General features: G+C 35.3%; 1 protein-coding gene across 1 annotated transcript; it reads right to left on the minus strand.

Moving 5' to 3' along the window:
• Positions 1-1,407: 1,407 nt before the first annotated feature.
• On the minus strand, positions 1,408-4,251 carry LOC131040712 (receptor-like protein EIX1). Its single transcript, XM_057973663.2, has one exon. It carries the CDS (start codon positions 4,249-4,251, stop codon positions 1,408-1,410), a length of 2,844 nt encoding a protein of 947 aa, XP_057829646.2.
• Positions 4,252-21,637: the final 17,386 nt, after the last annotated feature.

Consider the following 21,637-nt stretch of genomic DNA (forward strand, 5'->3'; position numbering starts at 1 on the left):
CACCCCAAAACCATTGGTGAAGACAAAATACAATGACAACACGCAAAACAAGAGAACTAAACAAAAATGTTTTGTACCTCCTTATTGTTCAGATGCTAAAGTGCGTTTAGCATGGTAGAGGTCAAAAATAGTTTTTTTGGAGGTTTCTTGATGTTTCTAGTGGTACAATGTATCATCTTTTTGAGGAAATGATGGAAACCCTAAGCGACAAGTATATATTGTATTCTAAAGTTCATTTTGAGCACTTGCAAAATTGAGGAACTATTGATGTGAAAAGGTTGATTGATTCAAGCAAAACCATTCTTGCAAATTGATCAAAGTTATTTCTAAGATTTTGATTTTCAATAGAAAATTTTAAGATTATTAATATTTTAAATAGATCTCGACCTAATTTTTGGAAACACCCATTTATACCCTATTGGTGCTTTTTCTCTTGTTCTTGTCAAAGTTATTCATAAAAAAATAAACGAATATTTAAATGAATTTTATTTTCTTAGTGTCTTATCAAAATCAATTTGTATTTTCAATTATAATTTTGTTTGATAATGGTAGAAATAAAATGTTATATGAATATGAGGGTATAAATAAAAAGAGGCATAAAGATGTCATTAAAAAATAGGCAACTAAGATATATGACCTAAAAGGATACTATATCATAATAGGAATTGTATAGGAGAGTTAGTATAATGAATATGTAGGGGCATAATTTAAGTTGTAGGTATTACTTAGGATTCAATGATTGAAAATGATGTAGAATAAGTTTGGGGATTCTAATTTTTGGTTTCCAAGTGAACCAATCTTTTATATATACCCAAAACATTTTCTAGTAATGAAATCAATTATGAATAAGCTAATCTTATTCTAGATCAAGAATTTTATGTCTTGATATGACAAACATATTTAGATATTTTTTAATAATTAACTCTATTACTATGATCTTTACTAATGATAGAAGCAAGTTGAGAATCCTTACATTTGTCTCATAGACTAAGAATATATGTTTGCAACTTAGTGACAACATTTCCTATAAGATATTAGTCTTTCAAGATTTTAAAATTAGAAGTATACATATTAAAAAATTTAAGACAACCCTTCCAAATCATTTGTGGTATAATCATTTGAAGACACGTTATACAATTGTATAAAAGAAATGTGAAAAACTTGTATACATAAAAACTTCACTGCAAATAAAGTTGGCATGAATACAGCCACTTTCCGTCATGCGTGACAACAAAGTAAATTAGTTTTTTAACCGTTTTAGTTACTGAATGATCTGTGGAAACTGTATGCATTTAATATTTTCTGTTACTATAATTTATACAGGAAGGACCTCTGGACGAATACATTCAGAAATTCAATGTTCAACAGGAATGACCTCTGCATTCACTGACCAATACATTCAGAAATTCAATGTTCAAAAAGGTATAGGATAAAACTATCCAGCAAAGCAAAACATCTGTAGCTCCATTTTAGGTGAAAGCACAAGACTGCAATTACGCTGGCAAATCCTACCCCAAAACATAACCCCACTGCAACTGCCCACCATCGATCCAATTCATCTGTATCTGTGTCTGTGCCTCTAACTCCTGTGCTATTCGATTGTAATTGGCTACCTCTTCCACCAGAAACAGATCCCACTGTTTTGTTTTCCAAGGGAGGCCCGTGAAGATTCGGATTCCCCAAATAAGAAGCAGCCTCAAATGTTGCAAATTGCTTGCCCTGCGGTATTAATCCAGAAAGGTTGTTGTATGAAAGATTTAAAACGGAAAGGAATGTGAGACTTACAAGTTCTCCTGGAATGATTCCTGATAGCATGTTTTGTGAGAGATCCAAAGATTCCAGATGAGCCATACCTCCCAAGGATTCAGGAATTTTGCCTCTCAGACTGTTGCTTGAAATGTTCAGAGCAATTAAACCCTTAAGGTCTCCTAACTCGTGAGGAATATTGCCTGATAGCCTGTTGTAGGAAAGATCCATTAGTTTGAAGGCGCTGATAATCTTAGAGTATAGGGTTTCTCGTCCCTTAATCCAAACTGTTACTTGATTCATGAACGTTATTCGAAGCATGGGACCAAAACCATATGTATATTGCTGAACCTGGATCATCTCTATTTCGTCAATTTGCGATTGATCCGCCATAGCAGTCAACTTTCTCAAACTCTGAGGAACAGATCCTGATAAATTGTTATGAGATAAATCCAGAATCTGAAGATTCGGTAGAGTAAGCAACTCTGGCGGAAAACTGCCTTGAAACTCATTAAAAGCCAAGCTGAGAATTCGCAACTCTGACAGTTCTCCAATCCAAACCGGGATGTTCCCTTGGAATCTGTTATTTCCTATGTCAAATACTTGAAGATCTGCACAATTTGCTATTGAAGAAGGAATATTACCTTGCAATTTGTTTTGACCGAGATTTAGTGCCTGAAGTCCAGCCAGATTTCCTAGCACTTCCGGTATCTCACCTTGCAAACTATTTTGAGCCAAATTCAAGACTATCAGCGAAATACATTTTCCCAGATCTGTAGGAATTAGATCAGTTAGCCCATTCTTTGACAGATCTAAAAATATAATCATTGAATATCCCGAGCATATAGAACGTGGAATAGAACCGTTGAACCTGTTTTCTGACATGTCTAAATAATATGGAGTAAAATCTGGAATAGAGCCATGTAAACTATTGTTATGCAGGTCTATACTTGGATTGAACATGGAAATAACAGGGGGCAAAGAACCTTCCAGTTGATTATGTGAAAGATTGAGCACTATAAGATCAGGAAGATCCCACAACCAAGTAGGAATATTTCCCACAATGTGGTTTTCTGACAGGTCCACATTTTGTAACGAATATTGAGTAGACAAGAAACCAGGAATCTCCCCTTGAAGATTACAAGACCTTAACCCCAGGTACTCCAGTTGGGCAAGCTGCGGAATCCAACTCAAAGAGATATCAACTGCAAATTGGTTTCCAGAAAAGTCCAATTCTTTGAGGTTAGCCAGATTTTCCAACAAGGAATCAGAAATGCTGCCGTTTAAATTGTTGGAGCTGAGAAACAACTTTTCTAGTCGGACAAGCTTTGAAATGGTGTGTGGAAATGTTCCAAACAACTGATTATTCTCTAGATATAGTTCAGATAGTGCAGACAACTGATCCCAAAATAGAGGGATAAGACCATGCAGTTGGTTGTAACTGAGGTCTAGATGTTGAAGGGAAGAAAGCCTACCAAAGGATGACGGTATACCGCCCTTCAAATTGTTATGTGAAAGATCAATCCTCCAAAGAGGAAACACAATTCCAGATGCTGATCCAAAAGGGGGTAAATCCCCTGTGAAATTATTCCATGCGAGAGCCAATGTCTTAAGCGTTGAAAAATTTGCGAAGGAGTGAGGAATTACTCCTCCAAGATAGCTGTTAAGTGACAACTGAATATTGCTCATGCTTGAACGGTGCAAGAAATCTGAAGAGATGGAACCCTTGAGAAAACAAGAAGTGAGATCAAGAGAAACCAAAGACGAGACATTCTGAAACCAAGCTGGCACTGGGAATGGAAATGAATTCAGTTGAAGATGGAGATGCGACAACTGAGTGAGGTTTAGGAGAAAAGGTATTGTACCTGAAAGTCCACATTCAGAGAGGTGAATCTCCCTGAGACCAGAAAGGCCGCTAAGCGCGTTACCCCAATCCTCCGATGCCATTGACAGATTCACCAAGCTCATATCCAAGTATTCCAAGCTTCTCAGATTTCTTATCCATTCTGCAAATCTCCGACTCTCCAGTTTAGGTGCTGCCATTGTTGACAGATCCAGATGGCGCAAAGTTGTAATATTTCCCAGCTCCTTAGGGATCTCACCTCCAAATCCAGCACGTGCCAAGCCAAGGAAAGTAAGCCTCTGGAGCTTTGCTAACTGAGGGGATATGGTAGTACCAGTGAACTGATTTCCACTCAAATCCAAATATTGTAAATATTTCAAGTTAAACAGGGACGGACGAATCACCCCAGTCAAAAAAACGTCTGGATAATTACGGTTTTTGAGGTCGAGGGAAACAACATGGCCAGATTGATGGTCACACAGAACACCCTCCCATTGGCAACAGTTGAATTGCTTCCACGAGCTTAATCGGCCAGAGAAAGCATCGAGGCCGCCTTTAAAGTCGAGAAGGTAACTTCTTTCATCATTTCGGCAAGCGTTAACAACCGAGAAATGTAAGTGGAACATTATCATCATCTTTATACAGAATGAAACGGTAGCCATGGTTGTATACAACAGATCTGAAGGGCGAATGAATTAAAGGTTGTGGGTCATTAAGAAAGCCTTCTTCCCTGTAACACTGTTTTAATTAAAAGCACTTGTATATTCGAGTCGGCACTTTTTGTGTTTGACTGACTCTTTGATCCGTCACTGTTCTTCAACACGCATACGTCTCTTCAAACCTACCACCATTATTTTCCTTCTACATCCATTGAGCTACGTCGGTCGATAATTACATTTCCTTATTATAATTAGCGGAGTCATATTCCTTTGTGCACTAGGGGTTTATCTACATTGTGAGGTAGTGGATATGGCGGAACAAGTGACCGTGCTAAGGTAAGAAGAATAATTTTCTTCCATCATCCATAATAAATTTATCTGCAGAGGAATTACAAAAGACTTCACTGAACTGAAAAAAAAGAGTCAAAGATAAAACTTTGAAGAAAACAGATAAATTGACAATATCACTTCAAACAAAGTAATCCTCTTTTTCTGAAGGGGTGTCATAAATATGAATAAAATCAAAGCTGTACAAGCCAGGGAAAGTAATGTAGTTCCAGTGCATCTGTATAATCAATCACTAACAGACGAGCAAAAAGCATGTAAAGGCAAAGTGATTTGCTGTCTCTTAATTGGACTTTCATTAGTGTGAAATGATTCTATGGACAAAACTGGATTTTCACTACAGTGAATTGATTCTGCTTGGCTTTTTGAATACTAATACATTAATCCTAACATGATTTTATCATGGAGATAACTTCAAATGATTCAACCTGCTTATCTTTCGCGAAAAGACTTACAGCTGCCTGTAATCTGACGCGTACAAGGTTGGTTTGAATACTAATACATTAATCCTAGCATGATTTTATCATGGAGATAACTTCAAATGATTCTACCTGCTTATCTTTCGCGAAAAGACTTACAGGTGCCCGTAATTTGACGCGTACAAGGTTGGTTTGAAAGCAGTTGGAAATTACTTGTCCAACACGTCTTGACAATGCTAAATTTTCCACAGGAGAATTTTGACCTTCTTGACGGGTTGCCTAGGGTTTCTATTGTTATTAAGATATAATATATGAGCCATCACGTTTTCATTAATAAATGAATATATTTTTCTATTTTACATGCGTGAGATAATTTTTTTTTATTTTTTTATAATTTTAAAGTTTTTAAAAAATAATTTAGATAATTGGAGGTGTAAGGGTGAATGTGTATAAGGGACAATATAAAGAGTGCATTTAAGTATGGAGAAGCACTTAATATAGAGTATGTAGAGTGTACATGACACATGGTATGAAAGATAGAGGATTTGGATGAAATATATTTGTGAGTAGCCGAAATGTTGTTGAAGGTATTTTATAGTTGGATAAATATATTTTTTATATATCAATCTTATTTATCATCTCACTAATAGAAGATTATTTCTTATGTTTCTCTACCTTGGCCACAGATTTCAAATGGACTATATCTAACAATTTCTCCATCCCACATGCATAAGCTATACATATTTATAGTAATCACATAAGGCAATAGTCTTTCTTAAAGTTGGCAATATATTCTAGCAAGTTGTAAACTTTTACAATTTCATACTTGGAACCTTGCTTTAGTGTTCCTTCTTTTAGATCATTTCAAGTTTATTTGACATTATGCTATCCTATTATCATCATATACTAAGATTGAGACCAAATCTTATGTCTTAGATCTTAATATGTTCAACCAACATGATATTTCAATATTTGGTAGAATTAGTGCATACTGAAATTAGAAGCAACTTAATTGTGTGAAAAAGAGAATATTCTAATTACTAGACATTAAGCTTATTTATGATCGACTATTAATTTCCCGTAACTATAACATTGCTAGAAGAAGAAAATGACTTCTTATTTTTTAAAAATTGCTTTTAAGTATCAGATAATGTGGAAATAAATGATAACCATCATCATCCCTCTATTATTAGAAAGTGCACTTGTTTTAAAAGAAGAGGGTAAGAGATATTAGGAGATTTATTTTTTTAATTTTTTTTAAAAGGAAATCATGCTCCTTTTCATCTTCTCTGGTTAGTGGTGTTGGCACCTTCAAATTTTGATGAAATTTGAAGTGCCTATGTTAAAAAATTAATTACAATAGTTAGAAACACATTTGTGAAATGTCCCCTAGAAGCCTACTATAGAGGTGTATAACTTGAAACCCTATGGTTGTTATGTCAAATCACCTAGTAAGCGTGTTAATTTTATGTCAATGAATCCATTTATCAATTTTCAGCCCCCCATAGTCAAATCTAATTTATTTTTTAGGTGGCAAGTTTTAGTGTTTTGAATCAAGTTTGTAGTGTGCCTAATTTGTTTTTTAGATGGCAAGTTTTAGGGTTTTGAATCAAGTTTAAAGTGTGCATATTGAAAGCCTTTCAAGTAGCCATTTTCAAATATCAATATTTTAGTACCTAATATCTTTCTTGCCAAACCAATTGTTCCTCTCAATTATCCTTAGGATAGTGTACCCTTGTGCCCATTTTTAGAATCCCAAGATTATATTTTGTATTTTTTCAATACCTAAACTAAATACAAATTTTAGAATTTTGTTGTTTTTTTCGCAATACCTATCAAAGTAGCCTTCTGTAGAATCTAATGTTTCTTACCCAGATGATTCTCATGCCAAACCAATTGGTCCTTGCAAATTTTATATATACTAATAAACTCCTGTGCAAATTTTTAGAACCCAAACATATCATCGTGCCAAATTTATTGAAAGGCTTACTTTGAGAATCAATAATTCACTATCAATTGATTGCCATGTCGAGTGGGTTGGTTTTCATAATTTTCACCATGTTCATATACTCTTGTGAATGATTGCAAATCTTCATTATTCAATTTAGTATTTTTTTAAAGTGAAAACCATATGGAGTTTGTAGAGATTTGTTGACTACATGTTCATGACAAGTTCATAATGGTCAACTTTGACCTTGAGTATCTTACAGTGAAAGTGGAATTGAGAAAAGTTTCAAATTTCAAAATTTTGAGAGCATTGTAGTTCATGATTTGGTCCCAAATGTGAGTAGCTTTAATTTTATGGCTTTAGGATACATTGAATGCCCACAATGAAATCTCCAAAAAGGAGGCAAACAAATTTCATCTAAGAGACATTTAGGGATCTATGAGACATTTTTGAAGTCTTTTCTAACAATTTATGGTACAATTTGAAATTACATTTGAAGATATTATTGATAAGGGAAATATGCTAAATTAAGATTTTCACTCTTGGGAAAATGTAAATTTTTTTTATTGAAGAACAAAATAAGTGTTTCTACCAAGCATGAAAGTATTTTCATTTTCAATTAAAATGTAATGAATAATAAGTGAAATGTGAATAGAGTAGTAAAAAGTTATATTTTCCTTCACTAGTAAAATGTTTTACTTAGAGATAAACAACTGACTATTTTTTTATATAGAAAGTGAAAAGAGAGAATAACTTATTCATAAATGATGATAGGAGGAGCGGATAAATGGAGACAAATAAGAAGAGAGAGCATGACTGCAAACAAAAGTACAAGTGAAGAATATTTAAGGGAAATTAGTCATGAAGAATTATTCATGGGAAGGTAAAACAAAAGATTAAAAGTTGTAATATTATAAATAAATGATTACGTATTTTCTTATTTGGTTAGTTTTTTTAAGGAAAAGAAAATTTTGTTAAATAGGTATTGTGGTTTGGCGGAATAAGTTGGATCAGTCAGTAATGTAATTTTGAAAAGATTAGGGTTTCCACCATTACATGTATGAAAATCATTAATTTTTACTGGGGACCAACACATTAGGGAAATAAAGGAATTAGATAGATCTAAATCTTAGAGGTTTGAATGTTGATCTAATTCTATGGGTGTTGAATGTACCTCTTCTTTCCTTTGAATTTAATTGAATTGAATTGTTGAATTTGCTGAAATTAGGGTAAATAGGCTGAAGTTGATGTAAAAATGTATAAACACTAATCTATAGTCATCAAATCAAGCCATGAACCTAGATTTGAGGATTGTAAGAGGATTCAAATTTGCTCCCAAAGAAGCTCCTGATTTGTCAAAATCGGTGTGACGGTCGCTCTAGTACTTTGCACTTTTTGCACTCTAAAGGGCAATTGATTCGTTTGCGTAAAAAACTACACACATTAGAGAAGGGAAATAGGTTGGATATAAAGATTTTCCTTAGGTCAAACCCCGATTTTGTAATTAACCATGAAATGGAAATGAAATTTGATTGAATTGCAGTAATGGAAATGTTCTCCTTTTGATGGAGATGTTGAATAATGACCGAAACACAAATGATATACCTCCTTGTGAAGTTTTATTTGTCTCCACATGGAATTAGGGTTTCATGAAGTCTCCAATAACATAGAACATGAATGTCAACTCCAATGCTTCAATCTTGACTTTATCTTTGCTCTAATGCTTGAAAGAAGATTGATTGCTTGCTTTTTTGAACTTGAATGCTTGATTTCTTGAGGTCAAATTGAATTTCATGCGTGCTTATATGATCAAATGAGATGGGTAGACCTCTTTTTATTATTGCACCTCAAAAAAATATTTAATTTTTCGACATGAGGTGACACAAAGTTGGAATTCCTACTCAAATCACTTGATTGTTAAGGGGCCCAAATTTGGGTCCTAATTAGGAGGACAAAGGCACTGGGTGCTTTGGCCCTAAGAGGATCAGGGTGCCACACCTTGGTCCTACCCAATCATGGACCAAAATAAAGGGGTAGGATGATGTGCATAGTAAAAATGATGATATATTTGCATAGCAAGAGCATAATTAGGTCTTATTCAGGCCTCAAAGCATGAAGGCCAAGGTGAGGGCCCAAATATGGATAAAATTGTAATGGAGTAAAATTTAGGATGCTACATTTAGAACCCACTTTAGTAGGAGTATGGGACTAAGCATGCTCCCAGTAAAGTAGAAAGGTTCACATTGAAAGGATTTTATCTGGATGCTAAGGAGACAAGACACACCAAGCCCCCAATGGAATTTAGGTATCTTATGACTTCGAGATCAATATAAAAGGGTTATCATGAGAGAGAGAGAGAGAGAGAGAGAGAGAGAGAGAGAGAGAGAGAGAGAGAGAGAGCCATGACTACAAGCCTAGTAAGGTTCACTTACTATGAGTCGTGAAAAGAAAAATAGAAAAAATACCAGGAAAAAGGCTAAGTTCGCTAAGTCACTTGAGTATCAAGATGCACAAAGAGAGAATCATTGAGTGGAGTGTATGGCCCCGTGTTAAAGTGATTGTGCACACCTTCTTGAGAGCAACTACTTTAAGGTAGTATACACACATTATCACATTGATATGCCCCGAAGAAGGATACATCAAAGGATAATGATCACGAAACACAATACACATAAGGGTTCTACTTAACTCTAGGGTCACTATGCCCTTATGATAAATAGTGTGTATATCATTTATATATTTACATTGAATCATTCTCATCGCCCAAAGAATGTAGAACCACGATGGAAGAAGGTACATGTGTCTTTTGAGTCAATATGGGAGAGACCAAAAGAGATCTTAATGCTTTGTATTGTTCTCAAGTAAAAAAAAACAAGGACAACAAATAGAAGAATTGAGAAACAAATAGTGATTGGTTATGAATCAAGCAAGAAAGAGAGAGAGAGAGAGAGAGAGAGAGAGAGAGAGAGAGAGAGAGAGAGAGAGAGAGAGAGAGAGAGAGAGAGAGAGAGTCTATGATACGAATCAATCTAATCAAGAAAGTCATGGGCCTCCCAATATTGCTCAAAATTATTTCGGGAAGGTGGATAATATGCAAGAGGAGTGACTTCAAGCATGGTATATGGAGCTACCACAAGTTCCAAACAAGGACCATGGTCTAATGATGGATCACTTTTTTTGTTACTAGAAGCTAGGATTAATGCTTGTCAAAATTGCTCAGATAAATCATTGCTAATAGAAACATATTCATATTCATCACTTGAATCAAAATTGTCAGCACGAGCAACATTTTCATCCATCTCTTCATCAAGATTAATAAAAATAGGATCTTTAATAAGAATAACACACGAGCCATCATTTTTCTTAAGCATTTTATGCCTTGGAGATTTATGTTGAACTTCCTCCCTAGGGTTAGGTGAAGGTTGGACAAATGAAATCATGTCAACACTTGGAGTCTTTGGGGAGGAGATGGGTTGAGAAGAAGTTCATAATCTCTGGCACGACATCTCCGCTGGTGTTCTCTCATACAATGGTCTCTTTTAGTTTTAGCTGAAGGTTGTGAGGGTTTAGGATCGATAGGCATAAGCTTCTTCTCTTCCTTTAAAGAAGGATGCATGGGAGAAGGTTTTTTAGGTTAAAGATAGGAGATGTCGGACATTTCCATTTGTAAGATGTAGGAGGTGGAACCACAACATATAAAGGAGGAATAGAATGTGTAGGAAAGATACTGGGTCCATCATGAGGAGGATGGATAGGTCTATGATGAAGAAGAGGAATGGGATTGGGATCTATAGGCTTGCTCAAGGATAAGATTATCTCATTCTTCCACCTTTGATAAGATTGAAAAAGAGCATCACTTCAAGGTTTAAGAGGTTCAAATTGTTTAGACCAAAACTAATCAATATTAACATGTACATGCCTCAACGTGGGTTGGTACATGCTATGATAAATTGTTATGATTTGATAATTGAGAGGAAATTTCAAACACTTATGAACAGTAGAAGCAATCATTTTCATGGAAGAAAGCCAAGGATGTCCCAACTTCACATGAAATTAATCTGATGTAGGAATGATAGCAAAATTAACATCTAAAGAGTTAGTGCCAACCTCAAAGAGGGAATAGTAATAGAGCCAATAGCGGGACAAGAGAAACCATCAAAGATTTTAATCACCATATTAGATTTATCACATGTTACTTGATGTAATTGTTAGGTATAAATGTATTATTTAGTTATCAAATGTACCATGCACACAAGATCAATGAGTACACCCCATGAGAGGATGTCCTGCATCCTCGCGATAGATGTTTTATTGTCTCACTGAGATGAAAGGTAATGCATAAGTCCTTAGGAGGTGTACATTTATCAAAAAGATTCACCACATTATTAGACTCAAAGCCAAGATCATTAGGAGAAAAGGCAAGATGCTCAGACTCAATCACATTAGTAGAATGAGAAGGCAAATAAATGGTAAAGATTTGGAAGTTTTGATTGGGAGGAGCTACAGATTTTTTTCCTTTGTCATTCACACCAGCTATAGATACAATATTGTGATCAATGAGGTCTTGAATTTCACTCTTTAAGGAACAACACTTTTCAGTGCTATGATCGATGATAAGACAAGTTTATTGTCTTGTTTTCTAAGGATTTATCATTTTGTTCATGTTGATACATTAGAATATAATACTTATATGTCACTATTTACTATGCCATTTCCTTAGAAACTATTACCTTTTGGGCTCAAGTTTAACCTCTAAACAATTCATGATACTAATGCATATTATATGTATTTATCTATTAAATGTGCATGTGTTGAAAATAATTTCATTTCAAGATGATTTGGGAAATGTGGTTGTTTGTATGTGCTGACGTGTTGTGCAGGTCAGTACTAAGAAAGTGGTGTTATGATGAAGCTTGCAACAAGGAGCAGAACTCTTACCAACTGGTCAATTGTTGAAGAAGTCAAGGAGTAATAAATGAAGAGGATCTCTCTACTTAATGCTGCAATTACTTTATTAACTAATAATTTACATACAATCGAGTCTATTTAGGGCATGCTATGCTATATCTCTATTGAGGAGGTCATATCTGACTTGGCTAAGTGCATGCATTAGCTTTCCTTTCCCCTTTTCATGCTTTCAATAAATAGTTCCCTCCTTATGTTGTGGAGCTGGTCACCCAGTTAGTTAGAATAGTAGGTAGTTTTTCTTTCTATAAATAATTTTTCAGATGATCTTGTGTGGGAGGTTGAATATTTTGATGTTGTAAGTTTACTTTCAGCTTTGAAATATAGTTTAAGAGCATGTTTTCATATCTTATGTACTTTTGTTTTGATGAATAAAAGGATATTATGAGTTTTCAACACTTGTGTTAATCTTGGAAGATTCACTCGAGGGGGCCCACTTGGTGAGAACTTTGTTAAGTTATCTTAGTAGTTATTCTTCATTTGATAGTTAGTATCATTCCAACAGTTGACTGTTCCTGCAGCCACAAAACTTTCTTGTAGCCAAAGCGGGCATAATAGTTTCCTGTCTGCTTTTTTGGAATTTCGTTACTGTAGCTTGTGTTAGTTTAATATTTTCATTTTTATATTAGATGTTAATCTAAGTTCAATTTTCTTCATTAGTTATTTACAACATTTCTATTCCAGCATTATTTTTTTTTGTTGCTTAAGTCATGATGGCCATAATAGAGTCTTAGTGCACATATAGTGCTGACCCATTTCATGTTCATGTCCCTAGGTTGATAAGTTAAATGAACCTCCATAATGAGTTTGATAGATAATTAGTATGGATGTGTAATATCTGATTTATAGCTTTAAGAGCTTAGTTATTGAACCATTAAAGGAGGCTGACAACCGGGTTGCAATAGTATTGGCAAAAAGCTTTAGAATCATAATGAGGTAGAAAAGGTTTGGTTGTGTCAATTGGTTTGATGGGAGGAAGCTTCAACATTTTCTTTCTCAAAAATTGTGTCATAATGCTATGCAAAGATTTAGAAAGAGCAGTAAATTATTTTCTAAAATACTTGGATAAAGGAGGCACACCCGTTGTCATGGCTGCTACTTGGGTATTGTTGTTGTCATTGAATTTGTTGTATCCTTTGTTTGGTTTAAACTTCATAAAAGGTTGTTGAGCACTTTCATTCTTATCAACCAAAGCCATTGAAGAAGATGATTCAAATTGACTCACTTGAAGCTGATAGTTATGAAGTACTATGCACAACTATGTAAAGGAAGTAAACTCAAAAAAGAGAAGCTTATCCCTAATGTCTTTTTTCAAATTAGAAATGAAAATAATTTGAACATCTTGATCAGGCATAGGATAAGAAATTTGAGAATACAAAAGCTTATATCTACCAATAAAATCAATCACATTTTTTTCACACCTTTCTAACAATGCATTAATTTAGTTAATGTAATCTTAGGATCAAAATTATTGTGAAATGGTTGAATGAAAGCATTAGCCAAATGTTGAAATGATGTGATTGAATAAGGAGATAAATAACAGTACCATTGGAAAGCCTTATCTCTAAATATTATAGTAAATAATTTAGCTAAAAGTCTTTGATCATAAGCAAAATCTCTACACAGTTTTTAATTTTTTCACATGAGTCGTAGGATCACCTTTTCTATTATAAAGATCCAATTGAGGGACTTCTACATGTTTAGGGAGGACATCACGAACAATACCATAAGATAATGGGTTTGCTACATCAAATTTGGGTACTTTAAACTTGGATTGGTTCATGGAATCTATTTGTTGTTGTAAGGATGACTTGGTTTGGGCTAGGCTATTAATAGTTGCTTTGGTGGATGTGTTGAAATTGCACATGTTTGATTGGGATGGATGAGTGAAATTGTTAAATGAGGGGGAGGTTGAGAATAAGGAGGTGGGAAACTATGATAGGTAGTGTTAAATAGAAAATTGGGAGTTTAGCCAATTCTCCACTTGGAAGGGAGGATTCACTAAGCTCAAATTTTACTTGGGAAAACTTTATATTCAAAAGAGGGGTTGAATCTAGTAGATCCAGTCCTAAATGATGGAAGGATTGAATATTAAGTTTGAGATGATTTGGGATTCGGTCGTGCACTTGGATCTGAGAATTTTGAGATGATTCAAAGTTGCTCCGTGAAATTGGGCTAAAGTTGCAGGGACTGTGTGTTCGGACAGGGGCGCCATCCAATCGGTCCTCTGAACTTTCCGCGTGTCGAAAAGGGTTTTTTCGTCTTCGTGAATAAAGCATAATTCCATAAGTACAATTGCACACTTGTTTCCTACACACAAAAGGAAAGGGAAATGCGTTGGGAATAGGGATTGGCCTTTAGGTCAAACCTCGGTTTTGGAATTAACCAAGTGGTTGAAATAATGTAAATGAAATGACCGAAAGTAGAAATCCTCCTCTTTGAGGGGATGTTGAATTGCTGGAAAATGAAATGGTGATACCTCTTTGTGAAGTTTTGCTTGCTCCACATGGAAACATGATTTCATGAATTAGAATGATGATATCCTCTTCAATGCTTGCAATTTTGACTCTATTGTTGCTCCAAAGCTTGAAGGAAGACAAAAAATGCTCAATTGCTCTTGAATTCTTGAATGCTTGATTTCTTGAATTCTCGGATGCTTGATAGTGATTTTTGTTAAATCATACATGTCAAATGAAAGGGGAAATCCCTCTTATATACTTGCCAGTAGGATTAACTGATTAATTTTCCAACTTGAGCCGACATAGGGGGGATTTTCCCACTACAAATTTAAGTTAGGTCAAGGGGAGGGGATCAAGATAGGTCCCCATTAAGGGGGAATAGGGCACCACGCCCTGGTCCTTCCCTATTTTGGGGTAGGATCAAGGTGGCTTTTGAGTGCATTGTTTAGTTGCAAGGTGTTTTTGATGTGCATGAGAATATTCATGTCTCCGGTTAAGTGATCCTAAAATGGTCTTGGGAAATGAAAACTAAAGTAAGTGCCAAAAAGAGTATGAAATGAGACTCTCAATTAAAGAATACAATTTACGAAACTACATAAGTTTAATATTAGGATTTACCTCTTCAAAAGATAATAAAAATTATAATTTTTAAAAATTAATTGAAAAAAATAAAAATTAATTTTATTAACTTATACATTATTAACTTATTTATATTTTTTTTTTGAAAATTATTAATTTAAGAAATACATATTTCATGATTTTATTAATGTTTTAAATATATTATTTTTTTATTTTATTAATTCTTTAATATTCAAAATTTATTAATTTAATTAAAGAAGTGATTATATATAGATTTAATTTTTTTTATAACTTAAATTACGAAATATTGTAGGAGATTCAATTCTCTATATCGATACGTATATCCATATGTATGAAAGTCTTTGGCATGCGGTGCAACTGGTTATAAAATTATTCTTAATTGTCTTTTCGCAATATTCGCCGATAGTGTAGAAAATAAATATTGATTTAATACTTGGTATAGAAATGCCGCGTTCGATATGTAAGTACGCGTTTGGAAATAATTGAAATGTTGCTCTACCACATGACTAAGGGAATTATTTCTCTACCACATGACGAGGTTGACTTGACCACCTCGACGGATCACCCAAGGTACGAGGAAATATCCTCCTACCTTCTCTTAAACAACGTTGAACAAATGTAGACTAATTACTAGTATATTAATATTTAAAAAATTTAGGTAAAATACGTCTAAAGATATCTTATGAAGAAGAATTCCATATTTTAAACTAAATTGTATTTGAATTTATAATATTTAAATATAATTAAAATCTAATATTTTAACTCTTAGTAAACCCCAATCTAAATTGAAAACTAACCTTAAACTTACCTAATTAAACCCTAAGCCTACCTTAATAATTTCCCCTAATTGATCTCTAACCTTACCTTAATCATAACCCTGATTAAACTTAAATCCTAATCTTAACTAAACCCTAACCCTAATGATAATGGAACTATAATCATAATTTAACCCTAACTCAAAGATTCCTCCTATAACTCTCAACCTCAAATTTAACTTTAATTAAACCCTATCCCAAACCTTAAACATAATTCAATGCTAATCCTAATTGTATCTCTAATTCTTATTCTAACCCTAGCCCCAAATACAATTCTAACTTTAACCATAATCATAACTCAATACATAATGTTAACCTTATAACTAACCCTAATTAAACCCTAATCATAATTCTAATTGAATGTTGACTCTACTTTAATTCCAATTCTAACCATAACCTTAACCCTAACCACAACCTTTACCCTTATTTAACCCTAACCCTAACGTAATCTTGAACCTTACCTTATTTTAATTCTAACCATAATTTAATCCTAACCCTGTAAATGGAATATTTATTTATTTTATTTAAGCCTTTACTAAAACCTAACCCAAATTGCAAACTAACCATAACCCAACCTTAACCATAGCTCAATAGTTTCCCCTAATTTAATTGTAACTTAACCTTAGCCTTAATCGATCATATAACTCTAATTGAATCCTAACCTTAACCCTAACCTTATGTGAATTATAATTATAATTTAACCCTAACTTTAATATTTCTCCTATAACTCTACTTTAACCCTAACATGAATTAGTAACTTTAACCCTAATTGAATTGTAACCCTAATCTTAACTATAATTTAATCCTAAACCCTATCACTAATTCTATTCTAACCGTAATCGCAATCCTAACCGTAACCATAATCCTAATCCTACTTGAATGTTTCTCATTTGTCTTTACTTTATTCACATTTAACATTATATTCATTTAGAAGGTTTATTATGGATAAGAATTTTATATAGGTTTAATAGAAACATTAAAATAATTAAAATGAGGATTAATTTTGGAATGTACTAATTTTTTTTTATGTTTTACATTATGTTCATTTTCATAACATTGTTATGATAATAATTCTATATAGGTTTAGTGGAAAGAATGAAACAATCAAAATAAGAATGAATTTTAGAATAATACTGATTTCATCACATTTTATTGTGTTTATTCTTCCAATTGATATTTTCCTTTGTTTAACATATCCATATTAATTTTATACATTATGCACATTTTAGTAGGTTTTTTCTTGATAAGAATTCTATATAGGTTTAATCCAAACAATGAAAAAATCAAATTAAGAATTAATCTTGTAATGTACTAATTTCATCTTATGTTTTTTTTGTGTTTATTTCAGTAGGTTTATTGTTGATAGATTTTTGTATAGATTTAATCAAAGCAAGTTTCCAGATATTATGTTTTTTGTGAAGAAGAATTTTATAAAAGTTCAAGTAAAACATAGGAAAAACTAGAATGAGGATTTCAAGAGTTTTTAGAGATTCATAGTTTTTCCAAAGAAAATTTCAGATGAATTTTTAACCCTAATCATAATTGCACCCCACATTAACTTTAAACAAATTGAACACTAATTGAACTATAACCCCCCCTTTAACCATTATTTAATCCTTAACCCTATCTCTAATTTTAATTCTAACCCTAACTCTAATTTTAATTCTAACCCTAACCCTAATTTTAATTTTATCTCCAAGCATAATATAACCCTACCCATAATTCTATTTATTGCACTAACTATAACCCTAATTGATTATGAACTTTAAGTCTAACACCAATTAAATCCTAATCCTAATCTTCATCAAATGTTGTTCATTTCCCTTTCTTCTATGGTTTGTTACTAAATTTATTAATGTTCAATTACCTTCAAAATTGATATTTCTCTTTGTTGAACACATCCATATTACTTTATTCACATTTTACATTGTGTTCATTTAGAAGGTTTATTGCGGATAATAATTCTATATTGGTTTAATGGAAACATTAAAATAATTCAATGAGGATTAATTCTAGAATCTACTATTTTTTTTTTTATGTTTTACATATTATTCATTTTAGTAAGTTTGTTGTTGATAAGAATTCTATATAGGTTTAATCAAAACAATAAAAAAGAAAAATAAGAATTAATTTTAGAATGTACTTTTTTTTTTTTTTTTTGAAAAAAGGGGTAAAAACTTTATTGAAAATCAGACACAAGAATTACAAAGAAAACCAAGGCCCTAGAGAAGAACCACAATCCCAATCCCAAGATCAACCAATCTCATACCCATCCCAATCCTCAGCCAGAATCTTCTGCAGGTCTTGACAAAAAGCCGGGGAAAGATGATCCCACCCTTCAACTTTTCAGTCACTACCATGTTCCGAGGCCCACTTGGCCAAACAATCTGCAGCTCTATTCCACTCATGAGGAATATGGATGAAAGACACCTGCTCCATAGCCGAGCTAATATGAGTAATCTGGAGAACAATCTCTGCCAACTGCCAATGCACCCCACTCACCTTCTGCTCAGACAACAAGTTCACCACAACTTGTGAGTCCGATTCACAGATAACGTTTCTGCAACCCAACTCCTAGGCACACTCCAAGGCATTGAGAATAGCGAAGCCCTCCATAAAAATATTAGAATGCCACCCTTTATGAACTGAAAATAAGAAGACCACCTCCCCGATACAGTTCCTACCCACACCACCAATCCCAGCAGGGCCTGGGTTACCCCTAGAGGAGCCATCGGTATTAACTTTGATAATCTCATCCTGAGGAGGAATCCATCTTCCGATCCTATGAACCTTCTTCAAAGATCGTCTACCTCTCCTAACACAAGACGAGGTAGGGGACAATTCTTGTAGCCCCAACCTTCTCGCAATATCTGCCTCGTCTTTATTTAGAGGAAAATGCACCTCACATTTGGCTTCTATCATCTCCCTGGTCATAACTATGATTCTATTCCACTCTTGCTGAACCATTAGTCTGACCTCACGAAAGATCCTCCTATTCCTCTCGAGCTAGATCTTCCACAAAATGAATATGGGCCCAATGGACCAGATAGTCTGGAAGAAGGAGGAGGAGATAGGAGGTCTGCCCAAGCTGCTCCAAAACTCCACTAGTGAATCCACGTGAACACAAGGATTCTTCCACACCCCCAACCAATAGTGCCATATAAGCATAGAGAAGGGGCATCTGAAAAATAGGTGTGGAGAGTCTTCCTCCCCATTACCGCACAAGGCACAAATGGAAGGCCCCAAAAATCCTCGCTTGTGGATATTGTCCTAGGTTAGGCATTTGTTCAAGGCCAAAGTCCAGGCAAAGCAATTACACTTTGGCGAAGAAAGACTATTCCACACCTGTTTCCACCAAGGCACCTCTCTTCCCTCAAGTCTCTGGTTCAACAGTACCTTTTATCCACTGGCAACAGTAAAGACGCCCTTAGGATTCGAGAGCCAAGCAAGTCTGTCCCTACCCTTGAGAGAACTATAGTGTCTATTTGACAGAATGCCATACAACTCTGCACACTCTTCCTCCATCCCAGCAACCAGCCACTCATTAGGGGTCTTCCACCGCTCCATCTCCAACTGCCCACACCTATACACAGCCTTGAAGTCACTCACCCTAGACCACCCCTCCTCCAAAAACCTTTGGCAAAGAGTCCCAAGGTTGGGAAACTGTTCCAGGATGGGGGGGTAACCATCCCAAGAGTCGTTCCAGAATAGGACCTCTTCGCCCCTTCTGCAAATCCAAAAGAGACCTTCCTTAATAAGGGAGGCCCCTTTCTTAAGAGTACTCCAAATCGTTGAACCTTTACCCTCCAGCGGATATCTTGGAATTTCCTCCATCGGGATCCTGTGCATATATTTGTAGGCCAAAATCTTAGCCCAGCCACAATCCTACTCCACACACCACCTCTGGTATAATTTAGCCACCAGAGCCTCCCAAAATAAGATAGACTGCCTTAAACCAAGCACCCCCCGACTGCTTCTAGCTACGCACCAACTCCCAATTGACGAGACTCCATTTGGAGGAGGAGAGGCTACCCGCCCATAAGAATTGCCCAGCTAGAGAGTCCAATCCCTTCAAGAACCACTTAGGAGCCACTTGAAGCATACATCAAAAATTCGGAAGGGCCTGAACCACTGATTGAATCAAATGAACCCTCCCAGCAAAGCATAACCATCTATTCATCCAGTGATCAACCTTCGTGCAAAATTTATCCAAGATGCCTTGCCAGGATTCTGTAGGAGGGTTGCTAGGATTCCGTAGGAGGGTTACCAGGAGAAATAGGAATACCCAAATAAGTCAAGGGTAAAGAGCCAACTTGGAATATCAGGATAAGAACAATCCTTCTTTGAATAGGACCCAGAGTGTTGAAAAAGAGGATGGAAGATTTATCCTCATTAATCATCTGGCCCGAAGATGCAAGATAAACATCCAAAACCTTTCTCAGATTAGTGGCCTCTCTGATCTGAGCAAGACCCATCAGGGTCGTGTCGTCCACAAACTGCAAGTGAGACTGCGATTGCAAGTCATTACCCCAGCTCCATCCCTGAATAAATCCTTGACCCACATTTTGTTTAATCAATCTCTCCAGGCCCTCAGCTAGAAGAATGAATAGGTATGGCGATAGGGGGTCCCCTTGGTGAAGATCCCTAGATGCACCAAATAGCTTAGTATGGTCACCACTGATTAGCACCGAGAAAGATGTAGACATCACACAACTCATTACCCATTGGATCCATTCGTCACCAAAGCCAAACGCGCTGAGAATCTTCTGAAGGAAGGACCAACGAACTCTATCGTAAGCCTTAGCCATATCCAATTTAATGAACATAGCTTTTTCCTTGGAGTTTGTCATAGAGTGAATAGTCTTCGTAGCTATAACCACCCCGTCCAAGATTTGGTGCCCTTCCACAAACTCACTATGTTCCTCAGAGATAACATCCCCCAGACACTTTTTAAACCTATCCACTATCAGCTTAGATATAATCTTGTAAATCAGATTGCAGAGAGAGATGGGTTGGAATTGGCCTAATCGATCAGCCCCATCACACTTGGGGATGAGAGCAATGAAGGTTGCATTCAACGCCCAAAGCATCTGCTTATTCCTCTAGGACTCCTGAACTACAACCCATAAGTCAAATTTGATAATATCCTAGAACTCTTGAAAAAATTCAACCGGGAAGCCATTCGGACCAGGGGCCTTCCCCTTTCTCATGTGAAAAACAATCCTCTCAAGTTCCTCCAACAAAATGGGAACCATAAGCTGCTCATTCATCTCCCTAGTAACTAGAGAGGGGATGCAGTCAAGAACTTGATTCTCCTCCACCAGTTCCCCCTGAGCCTCCTCCCTGAAGAGGGCCTGGAAATAAAGTAACGACTCCTTAGATATCTCCTGAAGTGATAAAAGTTGGTCACCTCTATCATTAACCAGAACCGGAATGGCATTTCCATGTCTTCTAGCTTTCACCGAGATGAAGAAGAAAGTCGTGTTCTTATCACCCTCTTGCAACCAATCAATGCGACCTCTCTGTTTCCAAAATATTTCCTCCCTAAGCTTCCATTCCTCTAGAGCCTTGACATCCCTATCTTCCTCCCTAAGCAGTGACTCCAACAAACCATGCTCTCTGATGTCATTGGTGATTGCATTTAACTCAATCTGAGCAGCTTTCTTAGCATGGAAAATATTTCCGAAACCCTGACGATTCCACTTTTTAAGCTAAAACTTAACAAATTACAATTTCTTGGCAAAAGTGTAGATAGCAGTGCCGAAGGCCGACCTCCCTTGTCTCCACCAATCTACCACAAGAGTCTATAGATCAGGATCCTGAAGCCACATAAGTTGG

Source organism: Cryptomeria japonica, chromosome 5 (assembly GCF_030272615.1).
Source record: "Cryptomeria japonica chromosome 5, Sugi_1.0, whole genome shotgun sequence".
In the NCBI taxonomy this organism is placed as follows: Eukaryota; Viridiplantae; Streptophyta; class Pinopsida; order Cupressales; family Cupressaceae; genus Cryptomeria; species Cryptomeria japonica.

Excerpts from the sequence above, each read along its gene's own strand:
- LOC131040712 (XM_057973663.2), bottom strand. The coding sequence starts at position 4,251 with ATGGCTACCGTTTCATTCTGTATAAAGATGATGATAATGTTCCACTTA.